The sequence below is a fragment of the Marmota flaviventris genome, chromosome 6, assembly GCF_047511675.1.
Source record: "Marmota flaviventris isolate mMarFla1 chromosome 6, mMarFla1.hap1, whole genome shotgun sequence".
Classification (NCBI taxonomy): domain Eukaryota; kingdom Metazoa; phylum Chordata; class Mammalia; order Rodentia; family Sciuridae; genus Marmota; species Marmota flaviventris.
The window spans coordinates 63,045,038-63,071,052 of record NC_092503.1 but is presented as its reverse complement, the minus strand read 5'-3'; the positions used below and the strand labels follow the sequence as shown (position 1 = coordinate 63,071,052).

At 39.7% G+C, this 26,015-nt stretch overlaps 1 protein-coding gene across 2 annotated transcripts in view; it reads right to left on the bottom strand.

Annotated features, from left to right (window-relative positions):
- Positions 1–26,015, bottom strand: part of Faxc (failed axon connections homolog, metaxin like GST domain containing) — a 69,226-nt gene that overhangs the window by 15,911 nt on the left and 27,300 nt on the right. For both annotated transcript variants that reach the window (XM_071613192.1, XM_027928204.2), the window contains one exon: positions 951–1,067. In XM_071613192.1, coding sequence (XP_071469293.1) covers positions 951–1,067 — 117 coding nt within the window. The remainder of the gene's footprint in view (positions 1–950; positions 1,068–26,015) is intronic.

Below are 26,015 nucleotides of genomic sequence, written 5' to 3'. Positions count from 1 at the left end.
CTACAACATACACACATACACACACATGCAAACCAATATCTGATCCCTTGACATCAACCCAAGGTAAGCAGACTTACCCTCCCCCTTTGCTACCATGAATTTTATTCCTGGCTACCAACCCCACCCGGCCCTGTATTTATCATCACCCAGCTCTGGTCCCATTCATCTCCACTTCTTACCTTGTCCTTGATAGTCAAGAACTATAATTCTGAGAGAAGTACAGGGGACTGATATTGGCCAAATTATATCATTATATTGTGTGCATGTACAAAAATATAACAACAAATCTCATCATTATGTACAACTATAATGAACCAATAAAAAATGTGGAAGGAAAAAAAGCTATAATTCTGACTAGACTTACAGCCAAGACCAGAAAAAATGGATAGCAAGATTGTGTTTCTTGGCACACATAATAGGATTAGTAATAATACTTGTATAGCATCAGACTTCGCCGTTTATTGACAATTTCCTCATTTTCCCACAGCCTTGAACTTTCCATTCTTCTACTCTCAGTACATGATCTACAGTCACTACACTAGAGTGGAAGGCAGCTCAAATGACACAAATCATATATACTTTACCTACATTTGAATATGAGATCAATTGATATTCAAAAAGAGCATCTGAGATTGGCAATGAGTTCACTGACCCCACCTGATCCTACTTGCTGCAGTATTGGATACATCAGAAAGTGGTGAGCCAACTGCCCAAAAGACTTCAAGGAATAACAACAAAACAAGGACAGAAGGTGGAATTCAACTCCTGTTTTAGCAACAAGTATTCAGTTTCACCTGTAAGGAGCTGGCAGAAAACTTACTGGCCCTAGACACCACAGCCTAATGAAGCGTGACCAGGTTCACGACTCTGGCCCAGAATTCTACATTCTACATACCAGTACCCACCCACCCGCAGCAACTCTTACACCAGAAAAGCTTTTCAGGGCTTGCCTTTGATCAGCCGCTCAGGTCTTGTCCCTGGTAAGGTCCACATTGCCTGTGCCAAGTGTCCAAAGACGGTGGCATCGAGAGTGGAAAGCTTGGGCCCCATGATGTACTTCTTATCACCTGCAGCAGATAAAACAGAGAGATCACTCACTGTCACAATAGCATTCAGCACACTCTCATTATATGTTTATCTAACTGCACCAAAAAGCTTTGCACAGTTAAAATGCATGCATGCCCTTTTTCTTCAAAACATTGAGAACAAATGTAAAGGGAATTAAGAAATTCTGGGATACATCAAACCCACAGCAAGGTAAGGCAGGGAACAAATCCAATCCAGATAAACAGATGATGGAGGGTGTTTATGGGGAAAAAGGAGAACTGATCACCAACTGACTTCCAGTCTCAAACTGGAGGTCTCAAACTGTCTCTCTTTGTTACTACAGTTTGAGACTGGAGAATACCCAGAAGTTTGATTAAACCAACTGAGAAGTAACCCAATGCAGCACTCAACCTCAGGGCATATATAATTAAAATAACAAATTTCCTCAAGGAAAACAAGAAGCCCAGGCTACTGAAGAAGCTTGAAGGCAAGGTTTCCCGTGACACCTCTAAGGTCTTGGCAAATTTCAACACTGAGTACCAGCTTCCTTGGGAAACATTAAGCAAAAAGAAGCTATGCAGTCAGAAGCTCAGCCCTGACATGAGGCTCCTAAACAAGAAAGTTTCACACTGCTGTTCCTATCCCTCCATTTCCACCACTACTGACTTAGTTCAGGCCTTGTCACACAGAGGATCACATCCAACCAATTAAAAGAGTTGTACATTGTCTCCTGAGCCGCTGTCAGGGCCTGTGGCATCTAGTGGCACAGGAAGAGATGGATCCACAGACGTCACATCCTGGCACCACTGTTATTCATCTGGTCATTACCTAAATTCTCAAAGCCTCTGTTTTCTTACCCACCAAACGGGGATGATATTAAGAGTAGCTAATTCCTTAGCACTACTGTGAGTATGAAATGACATACACATGTAACAATCTTAGCATGGAATGTGGATAACTCAAGCAACATGAGCTCTCCTGATGAGAGCCCTTCCCTTCCTCCAGGACACTCCACAACCCACCTGAACTAAGACACTCTTCATCATGTCAGTCCCTCTCACGAACACCTTCCATGGTTTATGAAATAAAATCCAGACTCAACTTAAAAGACGAGGGCCATTATATTTACTTCTAACTCATGTTCCAGCTTTGTGCCCTACTCCTCTCCCCGACTCTAGCAAACCTGAACTCTAAAATGGGAGATTCACCAGTTGTGAGAGGAATAACTGAAGTATCCTGAGCAGAGCACACAGAAACCCTGCCTCTTCCTCTTGGGCCCCTTAAGTGACATTTTTTTCCACATTGCACACTGTATACTGGTTGGGTTTTATTTGTGGGTTTTATCATTCCAGCTAAATGGTAAGCTCTTTGAAAGTAAGAGTCATTTCTTATTTCTACTTAACAAACTTTTGTGCCATGTTTTCTACATGTTTAGCACAATTCTATGTGCTGTACCCTACAACTGTCCACCCATTCCATCACATTTGAGTGGCAAGCTGAGGATGTCACAGATCTTATGTCAGTGTGTAGCTAAGACAGGAGTTCAATCAAGCCATCTGTTAGAGTAATTGTGTCCCATTGTTAACCAACTTCTCTATCATTTGAGTGTTGCCCCAGGATCTAAACCTATTACCCAAATACTGGGAAAACACTATCTGGGAAAAATTAATGACAAACAAAAAATCTCTAGGTATCACTTGTTCTCAAGATTGCCAGATATTTCTTGATGATTCATCTTGCTGACTCCAAACACCTCAACCACTCCTCTGCTGGCATTAAGTGATTACAGGTGGACAGAGGGACCCCCTCCCCAAGAGCTCTCAGAACATCCTGCTAGGATTAGAGAGGTGCATCAATCAGATGACCAAATGGCCCTCCCTACCAGCCTGTGCCAGGGCTCTACCCATTCATGACCCAAACAAGACAGTCTATGAAGTGGAAGCCAAAAGGGCTTTAGGGCTACTGTGATAAGAGCTATACACAGCTTCAAAGAGAAGAAAATGAGTTTGTTTGTTTTTTTTATAAAAGAGCAATGGTGGATTCATGAACAAAAAATAAATAAGAAGGAAGAAAGAAAATGTTGATTTCCTTCAAAAAGTACTCTAAGGGAAATGCCAGAGTTTAAATAGTGAAGTCTGATGTCGAAATCAAAGATTTGGGGGACAAAATGAAGATACACAGATGATAGATAAAATACTTGAAAAATCTGATAATAGAGTACATAGGATCTTGATAAAAAGAAAAAAATCATAAAAATATACTGTTATTTGACTCCATATATCAAATAATGCATACAGTGTTTAGTCATGATTTGCCATCTGGTCTCAGAATGTTAAAAGTGGAAGGACATTGAGTTAGTAACAGAACCAGACTCAGAATGCTGGCACCCAGGCCTCCAGACTTCTGGCCCAACGTCTTTGTCTCCACAATGTCACAATCATCATCATCTCAGAAATAAAGACTCCAAGGAACAGCAGTGTGTGTGTGGGGGGTGGGGGGGGACTTTTAAAGTTTGCAAAAGGATGCTTTGGTTAAGAAGGAACATAAAATAGAAAAAGGAAAAAATAACTGAAACCTGATTTTGTTTTTTAAAGGTGCTTATAAAAAGAATGGATGAAATCTAGTATGTGAGGAAAATGCAGAATGGTAGATACAAAATTATATGTATATAAACACATGGTTATAAATTTTTAAAATATACAAATATCTCCTGTCATTAAAAAGCCCTCAGAGTATCCAATAACAGGAAGCTTTTTAAAATGTTTATTTTGAAATAATTTTGGATGTATAAAAAATTTGCAAAAATAGCATAGCTCCTGTATGTCCTTCACCCAACTTCCATAAATATTAATATCTTAGAGAACCACAGTACATTTATCAAAACTAAAAGAAATTAACCATTAGTATAACACTGCCAACTGTATTATAGACTTTATTCAAATTTAATTCATTTTTTTAACGAATACGCTTTTTGTTCCAGGATCCCACATTTCATTTGTCACCCTACCTCCTCAGTCTCCTCCAATTTGTGAAAGTTCCTCCATGCTCCTTGACTTTTCACAAATTTGACATTTTTAAAGAACACTGGACTGTTATTTTGTAAAATATCTATGAACTTGGGCTTCTCTAAGGTTTTCTTATGACTAGATGAGGTCATGAATTCTTAGCAAGAATACCACACAAGTAACAATGTATCTCTTTTGATGGTTAATTTTATGTGCCATCTTGACAAGGCCATGGGGTATCCTGATATTTATTCAAACAATATTCTGGGTGTATCTATGATGGTATTTCAAGATGAGATTAGTCTTTGAATTCATAGAATGACTAAAGCAAATTTCCCTTCCTGATATGGGTGGGCCTCATCCAATCCATTGAAGGCTTCATAGAACAAAAAGGCTGAAAGCCTCCCCCCAACCAACCCCGTAAGAGAGAACTCCTTCTGCCTGACTGCCTTCAAACTGGGACACTGGCTTTTTCCTATCCCTGTCTCAAGTAGAAGCATCAGCTCTTCCTGGGTCTCAAGCCTGCCAGCCTGCAGACAGGACCCATACCATCAGTTTTGGTCCTTGGATCTTTTCATCACATGAGAACTCTACCATAGAATGCCAACTCATCCTGCACATCTTGGGATCCATAACTCTGTGAGCCAATCCCTTATATTTAGTTTCTTTATACCCAATTGGTTCTGTTTCTCTGGAGAATCTTATGTAATACCTTCTGAGGGCATCATTGTATCAAAGGGCACATAACTGTACATCTTAATATGTGGTATTAACCTTGATCACATGGTAAAGATGGTATCTGACAGGTTTCTTCCTAATAAAGTTACTATTTTTCCCTTTGCAGTTAATAATCTTCAGAGAGATACTTTGAGATTATACAAATATCCTGTTTCTCTTGACTGTGACCCATCAATTTTAGCATCCATTGGTAGATGTCATCTGAAACAATTATTTTTATGGTGTATGTTTTATTGTGGTTTTCTCTTCCTCTCATTTCTTCTACACATATTTATTAGGATTATACTGTCTCTATACCCCCACTTGCTAATGTATCCAATTATTTATTTAAGTATGCACTCATGAATATTTGTTTATTCTATGGGATGCAGTCTAGTACTATCAATATTTATTTCGTTGCTCAAACTGTTCCAGCTTTGGGCTGTGGAGCTTGGCAGGAAGCATTTTTAAAAGGTAAACTAAATTAGATTTAACTCTGTTTAGAGACAAAGAGGCCAAGCTAAAGGTCTCATTTCTACAACACTTCTGGGGTGCAGAAAGTGGTCCCAGATCCCATGACTAGAGGGGTTTAGAAAACACAAAACTCCAAAGGCAGATCTGAAGGGCACTAAAGGATCAGGCATGGGTGATGAGACACCTCGAACTTCAATATTCGCAGGTGAACCACCTGACTGCTCCTGTAGGGATACCTGAGCACCTGTAACTCTCCCTGTCAGTCCCTAGGTTGAGAGTGTGGACTCTGAGCCATTGGGGAGGGCAAATAAAGGTTGAAAACATGAAGTCAGTCCCCAGCAGTGAGGGACCCAGGGCACATCACAGTCCCTGAAATGTGCTCCAACAGAGGCCAGCGCTCCCAAGCACCAGGAACACCTCCCTAAAGGCACAGAGCCCACCTGCCTGTGAGGGTGACCCCCATATTCTGTCACCTGCAGTGGCAGTGGGACTTCCCATGCCCAGGGTGAGTTGAAAGACCTCCATGGTTGGGTCTCCCATTGGTCATCAGGGAGCACAGACCATGAGGACATACAAGAATAGAGACCACCATGCCAGAGAGGAAGACCCATGTGGATTTGAAGGAAGATCACGGCAGGAATGCCAAAGTTGGTTCTTCTGCGGGGTGAGAAAATGTCACTAGACCCAGGCATTTCAAGAATCTGATGTAACCTATCCTGGATGTTTAGGCAGCTCCTCTCTGTGAGGAAGGCCATATTGTACATGCAGGAACTATGGGGGCACCATGGATGACCAAAGTCTGAACATGGAGTACTGAATCATGAATAGCAAGAATATTAAGGGCATTTGCTGTTTACATCCCAGACTTGAGCTCATGATGATTGAACTTAATCACAGATAATTGGTCATAAAACTTTAGCAACCTCCATTAACCCAAGGTTACTTATTCTGACCTCCAAGCCTGACCTCTGGCTCTTCCCACGTTGTCTTCTACCTCTCCTATCACGAGCATCAACAGAGGGCTGACCCGAAGATACCAGGACATGACAAAGACAAGGGTATATGGAAGACATCTGAGCATGTGGGCTAGGTCCCTCAACCCCATTACCTGCCCTTTTCCCCATTAGCACAAACTAGTGTGATAGCTGCGAGATGAAGTGGGGAAAGTAAATATGGAGGGCAATTGTCCAGGCAGAATGAAATCAATCTTGAGTCTGAAAAGAATGGCCACAATCCAATCACGAGGAATCAAGCCAAATGGAAGAGCAAGGGAGCTACAGCGTTGAAGTAAGCAGAGCCTGGTAAGCAGCAGAACCAAGGGAACATGAGGGGACAAGCACAGAGCCATATAGGTCTTAAAGTCCTACTGGCAAGTGGGGCCCCACATAGCACAGCTGAGGAAGTGCTCACAATCCAAGGTTGTTTGCCTGATGCTAGATTCTGAGCCTCCTCCTTAGGGAGGATGCATGACAGCTGTCAATGTGGGACTCTGTCCAGACCCAAGCCAAACAGGCGAGGTCTGCCTCCTATGAATGCTCCATACTTCAGTCAAACATGAAGGTGACCAGCCCATCACCAGCACTCACCCTATCTCCCTCCCTAAATAACATCCACTTATCTAAGCTTGAGCTGGTCTTAAGGGAAGGGTTAGTCTTACCATGAGACAACATAGATCTCTCTAGAATTTCCCAGTTTCTTCCTCCGAAATCACACAAAGAATTTATGGCCACATTAATTCTACCACAGCACCCATTCACAATCTACAGTAACATCTAAGTAACATTTACCACTTGTTTTCACATATATCACCATGAAATAGCAAGCTGAAAGTTTATTCAGAGCATTGGTAAGAGCTACAGAAATGAACCTCTGTACAGCATCTCCTTCTGCCCTTGCTAATTCTCTTTCCCTTTTCCACTGATCACTCTCACCTCCAATTCTGCAAATTAGTAAAATTCCCAAATGCTGTAAGTTGCAGAAGATAAAATACTGGCTATGCTAGAAAATATAGGTTTAAAGAAGAAATTAAAGAGAATAGTCAGCCAGGCACAATGGCACAAACCTATAATCCTAGTGACTCAGGAAGCTGAGGGAGGAGGATCCCACAAGTTCAAAGTCAGCCTCAGCAACTTAACGAGGCCCTAGGCAAATTAGTGAGACCCTATCTCAAAAACAAAAAGGGCTGGGAATGCAGCTCAGTGGCAAAGCACCCTTGGGTTCAATCCCCAAACAAACAAACAAAAAATTTAAATAAAGAGAACAGTCAAAAGATCTTCAAATACTCATTTTTCTACCAGACTAAGAAATAAGAGCAACTGTATGTTTCATCTACATAGAATTCCCTATATTTGAACACTGATTAAGATTTTAAGTAGATAATTCCAGGAAGTCTACATAGATGCCATTAGTATTTCTAACTGTCCCTCTCTCAACTTTGATTAACTGGGAATTGAAGGGAAATTGAGAAACGAAGATTTTGAGTACTTTCCCCAAGGAAAGCACAGAGCAGGTCAGTAATCTTAGAAGTCAAACGTCAAAGAGTATACTCTTTAAGCTTTTTCTGTTTAAAGAATCTCCCACAGCACAAAGCTACAGAAAAAAATAATCTACTTCCTATTTTCTCTGATGCTCCTGATCAGACCTCTCTTTGTCAGAAATTGTACATATGTCAGGCCACTTCCTTTAAGGAGCCCTTGTTCACATTTGCAGCATACTCCAAAATCACTACATAAACGGTTCCCTCAACTATAGGGGCTACTACTTCATGCCTGGGGTTATTAGTGATTCTTATGGGTAAATCTCAGAATTAAAATAATCAACCTTGATAACATTCTGACATCTATTAGTTGCACCAATGGGCTCATGATCTGGTAAAAGATAAAAGTACATAGGGGATACATTAGAAGAAGCCCTCCTTCAGATATCATACTAGAAAGCAATTGAATATTCCTATAATTTCCTATATGATTATCTGAAAGAACACACAAGAACTTCTTTCAGCTTGTATGAACTATTCCAACACCTTCCCATTGACCACCAATATCAATCATCCCATTTCTTCCTCGCAATCTGGTCTTTGCTAATGTCCCAGCTCTTAAAGTTCCCTAGGCATGAGACCAGGAAGCACATAAATTCCCATACTGTAAGGAATGGGTTGTGATTTCTCTTGTGTACTTCAGTCCTCCTATCAATGAGTCTGAGCACCTGCTGAACTCTACATTCAAAGGATCCACAGGCATCTTTTGTCACTTTTGGAAACTTGGAGGAAGGATTTGTACCCATGCAGAAAAATGTGACACTTGGGAAATCTAGGTTACAGAATATTCCTCAGGAGGAAACAAATGCATCCTCAGGCTTAATAATTATATCTTAACAACACTGAATAGCAGGTCCTGGAAGTCTTATAGAACAATAGCTAACATCTTGAAGGAAAGTGTCAGTGTTACCAGCTCATCAATGATCAGCCTCTTTGTTTCTCTTTCCTCAAAGTTACTTGTAATATTGTTGTTTCTGAGTCTGACTACAAATTTTGCTAAAAGGGTGAGATCTGAGGGCTATAAAATGTATATGATTTAAGACTCCCTCTCTGAGCTGCTGGGGTTGTAGCTCAGTGGTAGAGTGTTTGTCTAGCATGTGTAAGGCACTGGGTTCAATCCTCAGCACCACATAAAAATAAATAAAAGTATTGTGTCCACCTACAACTAAAAATATTCTTTAAATTTATTAATTTTTTATTCATATATGACAGCAGAATGCATTACAATTCTTATTACACATATAGAGCACAATTTTTCATATCTCTGGTTGTATACAAAGTACATTCACACCAATTTGTGTCTTTATACATGTACTTTGAATAATAATGTCCATCACATTCTACCATCATTTCTAACTCCCTGCCCCTTCCATTCCCCTCCCATCCTTCTACCCTATCTAGAGTTCATTTATTCCTCCCACGCTCCCCCTCCTTGCCCCACTATGAATCAGCCTCCTTATATCAGAGAAACCATTCGGCATTTGTTTTTTTAGGATTGGCTAACTTCATTTACTTCTCCAGCGCCATCCTTTTACCTGCAAATGCCATGATTTCATTCTCTTTTATTGTTGAGTAATATTCCATTGTGTATATATGCCACATTTTTTAATCCACTTTCATCTACTGAAGGGCATCTAGGTTGGTTCCACAGTTTAGGTATTGTGAATTGTGCTGCTATAAACATTGTTGTGGCTGTGTCCCTGCAGTATGCTGTTTTTAAGTCCTTTGGGTATAGAGGGAGAAGAGGATAGCTGGGTCAATGGCAGTTCCATTCCCAATTTTCCAAGAAATCTCTACACTGCTTTCCATATTGGCTGTACCAATTTGCAGCCCCACATCCTCATCAATACTTATTATTGTTTGCATTCATAATAGCTGCCATTCTGACTGGAATGAGATGATATCTTAGAGTAGTTTTGATTTGCATTTCTCTCATTGCTAGTGATGATGAACATTTTTTCATGTATTTGTCAATTGGTTGTATATCATCTTCTGAGAAGTGTCTTTTCAGGTCTTTGGCCCATATATTGATTGGGTTAGTTGTTTTTCTAGTGTTTAACTTTTCGAGTTTCTTATATACCATAGAGATTAGTGCTCTATCTGATATGTGAGAGGTAAAGATTTGCTCCCAAGATGCAGGCTGTCTGTTCACCTCACAGACTGTTTCTTTTGCTGAGAAGAAACTTTTATAGTTTGAGTCCATCCCATTTATTGATTTTAATTCTTGTGCCAAAGGAGTTTTATTAAGGAAGTTGGGGCCTAATCCCACTTTTTCTTCTATTAGGCACAGGGTCTCTGGTTTTATTCCTAGGTCCTTGATCCATTTTGAGTTGAGTTTTGTGCATGGTGAAAGATAGGGGTTTAGTTTCATTTTGCTGCATATGGATTTCCACTTTTCCCAGCACCATTTGTTGAAGAGGCTATCTTTTCTCCAGTGCATGTTTTTGGCACCTTTGTCTAATATCAGATAATTGTAATTTTGTGGATGAGTCTCTGTGTCCTCTATTCTATACCATTGGTCTACCAGTCTGTTTTGGTGCCAATAGCATGCTGTTTTTGTTACTATTGCTCTGTAGTATAGTTTAAGGTCTGGTATAGTGATGCTACCTGTTTCACTCTTCCTGCTAAGGATTGCTTTAGCTATTCTGGGTCTCTTATTTTTCTAGATGAATTTCATAATTGTTTTTTTTTTAAAAAAAGAGTCCCTCCCTAGTTTCTCAAATGCACTTCTGAAGTAAAGGAAAATAAAGCACTCAACTTTAACTGTATTCCAGGACTGGCTTTGCCCCGAATTTAATTTCCATCTTGGCTGTCCTGTATTAGGCAACCAAAGGAACCAGTTCTTCTAATTTTATTCAAAGGTCATCTCTTTATAAAGACTATCTGGCAGTCCCCAAATTTTGATTAATAAAATTACATATCACACAGGACTCATTGTTATGGGGAAATTTAAATTCAAAGCCTTCTATAAGGATCTAACCCTTTTTAAAAAGCTGATTAGTAACAGTTTCTAGAGGAAGGTTTGATGTTTGGCCATCAGGGTCAGAGGAGATCAACTTTGCAAGCAGATTCCACATTCCTAAAGAACTTTTCTTCATTGTATGCATCGCAGTTGTCACCTTAGTTGGAATCCAGCATCCTCAACAACTTTTAGACATCTGAGCAATCACCAAACTGGCAAAGATCTTTAACCACCAGGACTATTAAGAGCCTTCCAGAGCCTTACTCAAATTAACTCCTCCTTAGGCACAGATCATATTGCTATCAACCTCATCTTCTTTTTTTTTTTTTCCCCAAGAGATTGATTCCAGGGGTACTTTATCAGTAAGCTACATCCCCGGTCCTTTTTAAATTTTTTATCTGGGGACAGGGTCTTACTAAATTGCTGAGGCTGGCCAAGAACTGGAAATTCTCCTGCCCCACCCTCCCAAGTTTCGGGGATTAGAGGCATACACAGCCATGCTCTGCTCAACCTCATCTCTTTAGACATGGGAATCCTATACCTTATACCTTCTCAAATGATATACTTGTTCCTCTGTTGGACATCATGCGAAAATTTTGTGTGACACTTCTTTTCAAGTGAAGGGCTGAGTCTCAGAATGCTCTTGTCCCATGTGCTCTGACCATTAAAAGGTTAAGAATGTCCACGTAATTCTCCCAGGTACACACGATTTTCTCAAAGATCACTGAATCCATAGAAACTTCCTGTGTGTGAAGCTCTGTAATCTTGGAATTGGCCCCAGTTTCTTCACAGTCAAGATGAAAATATGTCTGCTAGAATCAGAGTGGGCAAGAATAATAGTCTCTCAAGAGACTGAAAGGTAAGATTCTGTTTCTAGGGTTGGGGTTATAGCTCAGTGGTAAAGCACTTGCCTCACATGTACGAGGTACTGGGTTCCTCAGCACCACATAAAAATAAGTAATTAAAGGAATTGTGTCCATCTACAACTAAAAATATATTTTTTAAAATTCTATTTCTAAAATATGTAAAACCTTTTATCTAAATAACTTGGAAAAAACTGAGGCCTGGTGCTTGCCACCCATTACGGCAGGATAAATACTCCTCTGCTCACAAGCTGGCTTCATTCTCCACAGCTCAACAGCTGCTGAAAGAAGCACCTATGTGTTTAATGGGTTTGGAGCTATCTGGATGTATTAATTGCTGCTAGCAACATAACAAATTACAAACCAATTTAGCAGGTTTCAACAATATACATGTATTTTCTCACATTTTCTATGATCAAGAATCCAGGCAGCCTTAGCTACATGCCTTTGGCTCAGGGTCTCACAGTCTGCAATGGAGATGTCAGCCAGGTGCATCTAGTTTGAATCTTAAATTCCTCCAAACGTCCAGGTGTTTAAAGTTGGGTCCCTGGAGGGTACTACTGGGAGCTGGTGAAACCTTTAAGAGGTAGGGCCTGGTAGGAGATCTTTAAGTCACTAGAAGCATGCCCTTGAAGGGGATAGTAGAACCCTGGCCCTTTCCTTCCTCCCTCTCTCTCTCTCTCTCCCTCTCCCTTCCCCGCCCCCCGCCCCACCCTGCTCCCTAGATATGAAGGGAGAATTTTCCTTACTCCCACCTTTGCTACCTGGCACACCCACAGAGGCCTATAGGTAATGGGTCTGCCTGATCATGGGCAGGAACCTCCAAAACTGTGAGCCAGTATAAACCTTTTCTCTTTATAAACTGATTATCTCAGGCATTTGTTATAATATAGGAAACCTGACTAACATATCAGGGTTGCAATTATCTTAAGGGCTGATTTGGGGAGGATCTGCTAACAAAATCACATGGCTGGTAGCATACTCAGGTCTTCTCTGGCTCTTGGCCAGAAATATCTGTTCCTCACCATGTGGACCTCTCTGAAGAGCTGTTCGTGAAAGAGTTGGCTTGTCAGAGCAAGTAAGTAAGAAAGCAACAGTGGGTGAGAAAGAAGGCCCAGAATAGAACTGCAGTCTTTTTTGTAATCAAGTCTTGGAAGGGTCATTCCTCTGCTAATGCCATGCTGTATTTGTTGAAAGCAATCACCAAGTCCAGCCTATACTCCTGTGGGGAAGAATTACCCAAGAGGATGCATACCAGGAGGCAGTATCACTGTGGACCATCTTGGATGTTGTCTACCACAGGAGGGAAACATTCTTACATCCCAGAACTACATTCAAAAGGGCTTGGAGCCAAAAAGTCATGATATCTGTAATTTATTTAAAATACTTCCACACATATGCAAAAAGATAAGGCAAATATGACCAAATGTTAACAACTACTAAATCTAGGTGGTGAATATGAAACTGTTTATTGTACTATTCTATTTTACTGAGAATTTAAAATTTTTCATAATAAATCAAAATCATCTAATCATGTTCACTAATAATATGTAAAGAGAAAGTATCAACTATGATTATTCTCTAAGTTAAAATAGTGGGCAGATATTCTCCAGTGTTAAAATGGACAGTGCTAAATAGACCTCACCTAACACAGATTTATTTGGCACCTAAATGCCCTGACAGTCTCATCAGTATGGTTCTAGACTATAAATTCAGGGAAGACAGGAATCACACTAGACAATGAACTCCACTTGAAGACAAAACTGCATCCCCCAGTACCCAGTCCAGTGCCCATCCAATCTAAAACAAATGCACAGTAAATATATTTGTCATATGAATGTCTATTTTATAATTCCTTGTCTTTTAGATCAAAATTATCCCATCGATACCTGATGGCACAGAACTGTAAAGGTCTGGAACACTGGGACTCAATCAAGGACTTGGATAGGTACTTGAGCTACCAGTTCATGAACAACTATTTCAGCCTACCCCATACTGCTAGAGCTCACTCCCCACGAGGCAAAATGACTTTCGAAATAGGCAGCACAAGTCAAGCCATCGATTCCTCCTAAGAGAATCCCCAAAGTTAGACCACTTGATGTGTAATGTAGTGAGACCTCTTTTATCAATAATATTACAGAGCTATGCCTCTGAAGGTCACCAAAGATTTAAATGCAAAATAGCTCATTTAAGACTTTCCAAAGCTTGCCTTCTCCCACCCCCAAAATAACTGGTATTAAAAGTGGGTTTAAGAGGTGACTTGCAATGGTTTTAGGGCAAGTTATCAAAAACTCTAGATTCTCTCCAAGCTTAACCCCTATATTTTTGCCAGAAAAACAAAATTAAGCTAGATCCCCTAAGAAATGCATGAAGCTACAATGCAATATTAAATACTGAGTTTCTATTTAGAATTTTTTTTTTACAAATGTTTATATTCAAAAGCACTATCCATAAGGAAATCTACTCTATAACATCCATGGAAGAGTCTCTTGCTAGAATTCAGGACCAAAATTAATTTGTCCCAGTTGAAGAACTTGCGTGTTTCCTCTCCCTAGAAAATAAACACAAACCTGCCCCACGTTTCCTTTTTTTATATTTCTTGCCAAAAATTCAAGTTAAATTATGCGTAATTCCAGGAGTAAGCTCATTCCAAGAACATGATTGTTTTCTAATTGGTTTCTGGAACATTTGTATTAATATTAAACAGCCTATGCAAAGGCAGGAAGCTTCCAGGCTGCACAGGGGTACTTCAGTGAACAAGGATCATATGGCATAGTTACAAAATAGGTGCATATGGGCAAGAAGTCAGAATGAGGAGGGAGATGGGAGCAGAATTCAGGCTGTAAGAAAAGGAATTTGGATTTTTAGCGTAGGAAAAATTGAGGGTCTTTGGTTCTGATTTACATTTTAAATTAACCTCTCTAGAATTAAAAAAACAATACTAGTAGCAGGGATCAGCTAAGAAGCTGTAGCAGAACTCAGACAAGAGACACAGGTGCCTCTGTCATGATTTTGGGGCAGAAAGGGGATAGAAGATTAAGGTATTTAGTGAACATCAAGGTGATGAATTATATTCATCTGCTCAGTTAAGCAAGCACTTAGCATCTATCTTGGGTAAATTAATTTCCCTATTTACAAACCAGGCATAATATACTAATGGTAATAATAATCATAATAATACCTAAGCTCATATGCCTTTGTTGAGAATTAATGGGAACAATTTCTACCTCAATTAATTACCTCATTAATCCTCACCAAACCCATAGGAAAATAGATATTGTTATTACATTACCATAAAGATATATTCATTATTTATAGTATGTATTTTACATGTGTGATCTATTAGGTTTATCATATGTGTAATATAACATGTTTCATAAACATGTACATTATTGTGAAGTGAAGTATCATAGTACATATGAAGGTATGCATATACATGTTGTATTATAAGAACATTGAAAATACTCCATAAAAGTTAGTTCTTATCAATATTATAAGCAAGGCACAGTTTTGGGTCCTGGGATATCGAGAGAAACAGAACAGACAAGCTTTCGTGGAGTTTATATTACATGGAGGAGTGGCAAATCAATCGATAAGAAAATATTAGTGATAAGTTCTATGCAGAGAATTAAAGTAAAGTGATTCAACAGAGGTTGACTATCAGTACATTAAAGTAGGTAGTCATGGAAGGCCTCTCTGTGGAGGTGATATTTACACAAAGACATGCATGTCAAAAAGGACAAAAGAAGGCTGGGGTTGTAGCTCAGTGGCAGAGCACTTGCTCAGCACATGTGAGATAATGAGTTTGATCCTCAGCACCATATAAAAATAAATAAAATAAAGGTATTGTGTCCATCTAAAAATAAAAAAGAGATCTGCCATCCCTTAAAAAAAAAAGAAGAAGAAGATAATGCAAGGCAGACGAATAGCTAAGACATATGCCTGAGATCAGAATAAGCTTGGTGTGTTTGTGAAGTGACAGAAGACCAGCATGGTTGGGATATAGTGAGAAGGAATGGGCAGGGCACTGGCAGTGGAGGGCTTAGAAGGCCAGAAGAGAGAGAATGCAGAAGGAACAATCAAGAATGATTTCCTGGTGTCCAACTTGAGCAAATGAACAGATGACAGTGTCATTTGCTAAATGGGAGAGTGAAAAGTCCTATTTGGGGAGGTGCCAAAGTTTAGGGGGCTGTGGACATCTAACTAAAGAAGACCTCTGGGATTCAAAGAGGGATTACAATGAAAGATAAATATGTGGGAGTGTGAAACTTGAGATGTACAGAGGTCAGGAAAGATGAAATCTCGACCCATTGATATTTAAGGAATCTATCTAAAAAGAAGAAGCAGGGAAGAAGGAAGAAAGGTCCCACAAGTAAAGCAAGTGATAAGAAGCATTCAGCATTGACTTCTGGTTTCTCCTAGTCTCCGTAGGTTCAAATCCAAGCTCTGTCATTTACTAGCTGGGAGACCTTAAGCAAGCTACCTCTTCATGCTTAATTTCCTCATGAATAGCATTATTGTGAGCAGTTACTGACACCAAAAGGCACTTAGAACAGCGCTGGCCTGAAGCAAAGGCTTACATGTGTTAGGGGTTACTAAACTCAACAACAGGGCAACAGCCAAGACTAGCACCTCCTCAGGGGAAGCCTGGGAATCTATAGATCTGAAAACAGGAGAGAGGCCTACAGGAGACTAGAAAGCCTCAATTCTTATACTTAATGCACCCAAATCTTACTTCCATTGGTATGACAGCAGGAGAGAGGCTCCTTAATGTCTCACCTCAAGTCAAAGTGTATTATTTCCAAAGGGCTTTTAAATGGCAGGGTATTATTTACCCTTTCAAAAGCAATTTGCAGATGAAGCAAGAAGAGCTAGTAGATAGGATGAAGTGGTCAATGAGTAAATGGGAGGTAATGCTGATACATTTCAAAACAGCCTCTGTGTGAAGAGATACAAGAGCTGGGGCAGAATTGGGTGGTGGTTTGAAAGAGTCAATATTGTAGGTAGAGGGAGCCTGCAGAGATAAAGTATGAAGAGAGAGAAGAGAATTTGTAATCAAAAGCCTGAAGATGGGAAGGACTAGGTACTCTCACAGCAAGGAGACAGGCTGACTATGCTGACTGGGGTCCTATGGAGGAAGGCAAAGAGCTGGGGCAATCGATGGGTACATCAGAGAAAGAGAGCAGCTTCCATGATGGAGCTTAGGCTCGGCTGACGGAGAGGGAATTAAATATGAAAGGAGCTAATAAAATGGCAGGGGGAGGGGCGTGGAGGAAAAAAGAGAGACTTGTGATCTGGGCAGGTGATGATCATGGGCAGAGTGGGGTGGGCTGTGCAGGAGCTCGCTGGTGGACTGTAGCAGCAAGGTCTGAAGTCAGACAGCCCCAAGTACCACCTAATCCTGGAGCTGACCTATGGGGAGGAGGCTCAATAGTAGGAATGAATGACACCGCAGGTTTGGGGCTCAACACTGTGAGGTGTCAGACACTTGTAGATGCCTGCATGGGTCAAGACATGTGAAGAGGATGACATAAGGCAGGGTATCCACCCACAGAAACCTTAAGGATTCTATGTGAGTCTGAGGAAAGATTGCCTCAAATGCCACTCAGAAACAAAGCTAGAAAAACAAAGGGTTGAGACAAATCACAGAAGAAATATAATTAAGAAATTTCAACAAGAAAAATATATGTTCTTAAAAGTGATTAAAGAATCAGAAAATAGAGCCAACTTTAAGATACCAGTTTACTATAAACAGTGTTAAACTATTTTTTAACCATAAGCTCTAATACTGGTAAGCCTTCCGTGAAAATGGTACTTCAGTCTTTTATTGGTCACATGGTAAATTTGAATATCTTTTTTGGAAAGCACCATGACAATGCCTGGGAATAGACCTAACAATGCTCATAATCATTTGTTCAGTAATTTTACTCCTATGAGCTAATGTCAAATAAATCCTCAGAAGATATTTGAGTTATCACACAAAAAAAATCTGAAATAACTTAAAGGATAATGTAACAAAATATGGGGTTATTAAAGGAGAGAAATTTTTAAAATGTCAACAACACAGAAAAATATTCAGAGCTTTTAGGATACAAAGAGAAGTGTACATCAAAAATGAAATCTCATCAAACTGTGCGTGTGGAAGACATAAGGAAATAGGAAATTGTTACTGAATTAAATTACAGAATAATGGGAGATATATTCCTTCTAGTTCTTGAAATGTTGGTTTATTTTAATAAAGTAAATTATTTAAATAAATTAAAAAAATGTTGTTGGTTGACAACTAACTTAATGTATTAGGATATACTAGGTCATCATTTATCTATAATTAATTCCTCCCAAATGCTATGCAGGTAAGTCAGCCCAACAGATCACAAACATTGAATGCTTATGTATCCGACAACTTGGGTGATTGGTGGGGTACAGGGAACACTAAGTCTTCATGTTCTGTATTCAACTAACATAGAATCATTCAGGAATTGGAAGCCTGAAATTTAAACAAAAAGTCACATCACTTTTCTTAGAGAAAGAGCTAGAATAATACCCTAGGATAAAATAAAGGCCAGATTGAGTCTGTCCAAATTATACCAATTAATTTGTATTGCTAAACATGCCACAAAGAATTCTAGGAACTCAATATTTATTAACATTTCATTTTATTCTGCTAAAACTATTTTTTGTTTGTTTGCATGAGTAATCAACATGTTCTTACCGAATCAAACAGCAACAATGAAAATGAGAAAAAAAGAAAGCACAACTCTGGGTTACAAATGCCTAGTCCCTGTAAGGATACAAGTGTTAGTGAGCCTCATCCCATTATCCCTGACTATTTCAGGATACCTGGGTCCCCAAGCTATCAGTTCCTCCCTTCTCCCTCCTTCTATTGGAAATCTAGAGTGCAGAGGATGAGCAAAAAGAGGAGTTAATGCTTTCTGAGTGTATGTTCCAATGATCCTCTCCATTAGAGAGCAGCAAGCAATTTAGAGTTATTGAATCATATGTAAAGACCTTTCAGAGTAAATCACTTCCACCTCAACTGGTAAGCACAGCACTCCAGTACAAACTTGTAAAAGCTTAGGCTTTCACTGGAATCCATTCAATACAGGTGAACATAGGATTTATGATTTCAAATCTAATTATTACTTTTCTTTTTTTCTTTTAAGAGAGAGAGAGAGAATTTTTTAATATTTATTTTTTAGTTTTCGGTGGATACAACATCTTTATTTTTTATGTGGTACTGAGGATCGAACCCAGCGCCCCGCACATGCCAGGAGAGCGCATTACCGCTTGAGCCACATCCCCAGCCTCTAATTATTACTTTTCTTGCATGTGACTTTTACAAGCCACCTATGCAAACAAGGCATGCTGGAGCAGAAGGAAACATTCTGTCACTAACTGAATGGCCTTGAACCATCCTCAACCCTCTCTGAACCTCGCCTAGCTTCTTGTCTGCTCAGTGACTGGCTCTCATTGTAGAGTGACTGGCTCTCAGGGGTGTTGTTAAGACTAGAACATCTTCAAGATGCTATTAAAAATAGTTTCTACATATTGTATGAATCCATTTATATGAAATCACCAGAAGGGGCAAATCTACAGAGATGTAGTGCTAATTGGAGGTTGCCAGGGTCTGGGGAAGAGATGGGAAGTGACAGCGTATGACTAATGCATTTCTTTTGGGACTGATGGAAATGTTCTGAAATTTGACAGTAGTCATGGTTGAAAACCTTGTGAATATACTAAAAAGCACAAAATTATATACCTTAAAAGTAGATTGCATGGTATGTGCATTATATCTCAATAGAATTGACTTTAAAAAATAGTTTAAATAGTAAATTTCTAAAATTTATGAAAACAAAAAACAAAATTTACGAAAAAAAAAATCTACTGTCTATAGTAACAATTTTGACATGGATAAAAGGAAGGACCAGACTAAGTACCATGCTGACAGACCCAACCAGACTTACCTTTCAACAAAACTGGAAAGTAGGCCTAATTTGCACCAAAGTTGATCACCTCCTGTTTTATTCAGCTTTTTCACTGCTATGGTTAAAAGACCCAACCAGAACAACACATCTAAACCATAATTCTCCACCCCAAAATCATTCTGGTTGGGTCTTTGAGTCACAGCAGCAACAAAGCTGAAAAAAAAAAAAAAAAAAAAAAACCAGAAATTGGTACCAATACTGGGGTGTTATGGTTTAGATGTGGTGTCCAGCAAAAGCTCACGTGTGAAACAACACAAGAAGATTTGGAGGAGAAATGATTGGGTTATAGCCTTAACCTAATTAGTGGATTAATCCTGATGGGATAAACTGAGTAGGTAATTGGAGTCAGGTGGGGTGTGGCTGGAGGAAGTGATTCACTGGGGTCAGGGCTATGGGGTACGTATTTTGTATCTAGAGAGTGGAGTCTCTCCCTCTCTCCCTCTCCTCTCTCCTTCCTGATCATCCAGTGAGCTGTTTCCCTCTACCACACTCTTCCTCCATTGATGTTCAGCCTCACCTTGAGCCCCAAGGAATGGAGTTTGCTGTCTATGGACTGAGACCTCTGAAACTGCAAGCCCCTAAATAAACTTTTCCTCCCCTAAAATTGTTCTTGCAGTTGCAGCAGCAAAAAAAAAAAAAAAAAAAAAAAAAAAAAAAAACTGACTAAAACACCTCCCTTATAAAAGGCTATATACTCATATACTCTCTCTTTTGGTATCAAGACACATGGCCCTTCCATGGTTCTTTACCTGGTACCTTCCTTCTTATAGCACCTAGGCCTCCACTCCTGAGCTATCTTAGATAACAGATATACTTGACTCATCTGCTGAGTTTTTTTAAATATCTTTCCACAGACCCCAACCCCAGTGAATTAACCAGCCTGGCAAGAAGCTGTGTAGCTGCATTTTAAGAGCACCCAGTCACACACACACCTTCCTGGGTCATTCTAAAGAGCAATCAGGCTGAAAGCCACTGTTCTAGAGGGACCCAGAGTCCTCTAGAACACTCCTTTTGAAAGCACACAGAACCTACTTCAAATTTTCTTCTTTCATCTGTGGATCTTTTTTAGTGAGATTGACAGACTTCATTGCTCCTATGTCTTCCTTCTCCCCCGACCTCAGATCATAGTTCCCTGGTATATGCTAAGTGTGCTAAGAGGTGCCTAGATACAATCTATTGCTTCTCATCCCTTTCCCCTGCCCAGATCTGAAGTCTTCTCCATTACCTTCACTGGGAACTATGGTGTGTGTCTGCTGTATTCAGAGCGGTGTCCCACTGAAGCCTGAAGGGCTAATGTGCAGATGACCTAGATATTTCCAAGAGGTGCTGTTGAAATGACATAATGAAATGGAGTAGGAAGAGAAGGTACTAAAACAGTCTATTCCCAAGCTCTGTTAAAACCGAAAGCAGTAAGCATGAATCAAAACATCATATTGTACCTCATAAGTTATGTACTATTGTGTCCACAAAAAATTAATAAATAAATAAAACTATTTTGCTTCTGTCCAGATCAAAAGCCTTTAGGGAAAAAAAAGACTCTTTAAAAGAAAATGAATGTGCTGGGGTTGTGGCTCAGTGGTAGAATGCTCGTCTAGCATGCATGAGGCATTGGGTTCAATCCTCAGCACCACATAAATGTAAAGTAAAGATATTGTGTCCACCTAAAACTAAAAAATAAATATTTTTTAAAAAATGAAGGTTGATTTAATAATAGAGATGTAGAGTAAATACTAACCACATCCTTAACCACCTCCTCTGGAAAGATGCTCATGTGGCTGTTTTCCTTTATTCCATGACTGAACAGTACACTTCTCATTCAACAAACATTTGATGGAGGCCTACTGTGTGCCATGCACTCAGTCAGGCCCCAAAGACAGAGAATGAATCCACCAGTCCCAGCACAGAGTCCAGTTAAGGAGAAGTCACATCAAGTTATGACAAGAAGTTGCAAAGAATGCCCAGAGAAAGCAAACACCAAATTTCCCCAAGCGAACAACTTACACAAGTTTTTACTAGTCTCTGTGACAGCTCACCACACTGGGGACATATCAAGATTAAAATCCTTAAGTAGTTTTATATGCCTCTCCACCCTGGATATGTGTAATTTGAATTTTAGACCTATGTATGGAATTTGACATTTATCCCTTTTAGATTTCATCTTGTTAAAGTTCAAAGCTCTGATTCTTAATTCTTCCATTCAACTTTTTGGCTATCCTTCCACCCACTGTCATTCAAAACCATTAAGCATGCCTTCAAATCTGTGAACAAATCAATGGGAAAAAGTACTGAACATGATAAGTCTACTGCATTATTCCTAGAGAGGTCTCTTCTGGTGATATTAGTCCATTAGTCAAAACTATGAGGATCCAATCATGACTTTACCTCAGTCATGATTATATTTTATTTAGAGATGGGGCTTTGCTAGGGGCACAACACGGGACACAGTCCAACCCTGTCCGGCTTCCTCTCCTCCCCACAATACTCAGGAAAACTTGGGGAACCACACACACCCACAAATCCCTTTGAAAATTAGCCATTGTGCCCACCAGAATGTCAGACATGATGGTATTCCAATGGTTTGAAGAAATCGAGAGATGACCTACCCAATTAGCAAGTCAAGCACAGTACTTACTTTTTAGTATGATTTATTCACAATGAACCAAAGATAGTACTTTACAAAAATAACCATTGACTTAATAACTCATCTGATATTTAGTTTTCATTTTCAGAATCTCCTTCTTCTCCCTCTTATTTTGGAAATAGGAACAAGTTTCTGTCTCCATTTTCTGACTTTTTTCCTATTCTTCCCCAATTCTGAAAGATTACAATAGGAGGTCCAAGATTATATGGAAAATTTTTCACACCCAAGGATGTTGTTTTCTTGAGTGTAGAAACTTGAGAACTTACATTCATAAGCTTCTTGAGTAGAGACCAATCTCTTTCTTTATTTTCCAATAATCTAATAAAGCACATAGTTAATTAATGTTGCATAGTGGATACAAAATTAATTTTCAAATAATTAATTTGCTTGTTAGCCTCTTCATTATTTAAGAATATAAAAATGCTCTTTTGCAACTATTGTGAAGTTCAATTCAATTTACCTCTATGGAAATAAATTATGAGTTGAGTATTTACACTTTTTTTTGCCCCTGAAGTCACTAACTTTGTACCCTTAAGGCACAAAAACAAAAATAGCCAGGCATGGTATCACACGTCTAATCCCAGTAGCTTGGGAGGCTGAGGCAGGAGGATCGTGAGTTCAAAGCCAGCCTCAGCAACTTAGCTAGGCCCTAAGCAACCCAGCAAAGCCCCATCTCTAAATAAAATATAAAAAAGGGCTGAGGGTGTGGCTCAGTGGTTAAGCACCCCTAAGTTGGATCTCCAATACCAAAAGAAAGAAAGCAGGTAGGGAGTCAGTACAATGAGCCCAGTTGATACAATTATTTCCTTAGCCTCATATTCCCATCACTCAAATCTGTCTGTTACCAATCAATGCTACCTCCCTACTTTAAACCTCTGATGGTCTTCTTTGCCTTAGAAAAAGCCCAGAATTATTTATGTGACATGTGAGATCTGTATAATCCTTGCATCTTCTTACCTCTGCCTCATGCTGCCCTTCTGCTCTCATACCATTTCCAGGGACACTGGTCACCTTTCCATTCCTTGAAAGTTCCCCACTGTTTCATCTCTGAGACTTTAATGCAAGGCTCCTTCCCTATTCCATACTCTTCTACTCACTGTCCTGGCCCTGCTCCCCTTCCCCCACATGCCTGCCTAACCCTTGATTATCTTTCAGAGCCCAGCTTAAATATGGCCCCTCTGGGCTGGGGCTGTAGCTCAGCGGTAGAGCACCCACCTCACATGTGTGAGGCACTAGGTTCAATCCTCAGCACCACATAAAAAAATAAAAGATATTGTGTCCATCTACAATTAAAAAAAAAAAAATCATCCCTCAAAGAAGCCTTCCCAAACCACCACACCCTCTCCCATCCCAACCTACCCACAAAATTTCCCCTGCCAAATGCCCTCATTGCACCTTCATTTCTCCACTGTGGCACTCAAGTGCTGCAATTTTATAAGTGTTTACTAACAATATCTCCTTTGGGTGGCAGCTCTGGTGGCTCAGTGCTGTACCCAACTTTTTCACCACCAACTCTCAAGCCCTTCACTAAGAGCCCAACATGCACTTCAATACATGTGTGCTTGATCTAAGTCAAGGAATTACCCTTCCATCAGAATTCTAATTATTATGAGTTTAATCTCCTCCCATTGTCTCTAACTACAGAGAAGCAGCTGAAGAGAACATTCTTTGATAGGAAATTACAAGATTTCAGTTGCAGAGCCCATTACCATTTTTTATCTCATCCTTTAAACGTATTCCCACATTCAAATATTTTGCTTGGAAAGTGCTCTCAGATCCACAGATCCTGGAGTGCATGCTTAATCTGCTAAATGCATCCTAACATTCATTCATTCTTTTCTTTATCCATTCAAAAATGGTTACTGAGCACCACCTGTACAAGGTTGAGCCTCATACTTGAAACTGCATCTTTATTATTCTCCCTCTATATGATTATTTCTCCCAAACCAGCTTTGTTTACCAATTATTCTACTTTTGCCATGAAATAACTGCTGTGTCACCACCCACAATCCATAAAAGTCCAATTTGAAGTAAAGAAACATTAGATTTTAGTAGTCCCTGCTGCTCCATCATGACCAGCTAAACACAAGATTCTTTAAGACTGTCACCATCCACCACCACCATCCCCCTCTTCCACCACCACGATGTAGCAGCCTGTTACTCCATCCTGAGATATAGGGGAGAACAACTTCAGGCCCACCCTCAACTCTCCCCTTCACCCTCCATACACAACAGGGGTCACCTCAACATTTCTTAATAACTTTTGGTCTGGCCAACTTTGTGAAAGCTGCTTGCCAAAGCACCAAAATGCAATCTTGTGTTGTGACTAGAAGTTTCAAAAACATAAGAAAAGGTGAATTAATCCATAGGATGAGTTTGGCACACTCACCAAAGAGAGCAGCTCTCATTGCTGATACTACCACATCCTTCTCCATTCTAGGCCCCACAAGAGTCCAACCTACTCTTTTGGATTCTGAGCTCATGGAGACAAGCTCTGTCTTCTCTTGGCATGCCGGAGGAGGAGTGGGGTCAGCAATGTGGCATTCTGCCTTTCCAGGATTTCTATCTAGATTTCAAGGCATAATTGCACCCTATTCTCTTTACCTTTTCCCCACACATGCCTCTGCCTGACTGTACTCCACCTGTGTCCTGAACAGCATCAACCCTGTGCTTCATAGCAAGGCTTCCCAATCTGCAGGTGCAACCCCAAAGGCATTTCTAATGAACACTAGATGAGAGATTCTCTTTTACTAATCACAAAAGGTTAACCATGCTGTTCTCTGAGAATATTTTAATCTTCACAATTTAACTCTTAACTAAGTAATCAGCCAAATATCTATGTACCTAAAAAACAAAACGTCTTATCCAACAGCAACATACAATAATTCTGGAAAACTACCCAGCTGCAATACTATATGCTGAGGAGGTAGTAAAGAAAAGCTCTGCTGTGCATCCCTCTATTCTGTATTAAATAATCAATATCACATTGATCTGGTTCTGACAGATATGCCAACCCAACATCAACAAGGACTCTGAAAAACAAAGACATGCCGAGTTATTTTCTAATTTAAGAAAAGCACATTAAATTTCTTATCAATCAAGTAAAGCTTGCTGGAAATCTGCTTTTCTCACTTCCATTGAACAAATTCCATTTATCACCTTCTTTTTCAGAAGCAGCCCTTTAAAAGAGATCCTTTCTCCTTAAGTACTGATGCATTTCAGCCTAGCTGGGGAGCAATCTTCCCAGTGAAGGCCCAACTTCAACTCGCAAAGCTCAGGAAATCAAACAATAGTAATACTCCATATTTAATTCTGCACTCCCATCCCTGGAGCCATCTAATAAAACATACTTAAAAATTACTTTGGAGACAAAATTTTAAGCTGCCAGTTAAAGCTCTGGCAACTTTAGGAGACATTTTAAAGAGGTCAGCCTGACATAATCCAACTTCTTCACTTTGAAGCACAATCCATAAGGAACCTCAGGGTGATGGTAGGGCCAGAAAATAACAAGAGTCTTGATTTTGAACTGGATTTGATTCCTGGATCCACTTCTACTGATTGTGTGACTTTTGGTAAATCACTCAACCTTCTGTGCCTTGGTTTCCTTATCTGTCAGATGAGTGGTGTTATTTAATTTTGTGCTAGATTCCATCTTCTATTCTTAGTTTAATCTCATATCTAATGGTTACAGCTAGGGATCTCTTTGCTAACACCAGATACAGCTGTACAATTCTTAATTTCATTCTCTTATTTTCTATCTGCTTCAAGATCATAACTGTAGATTG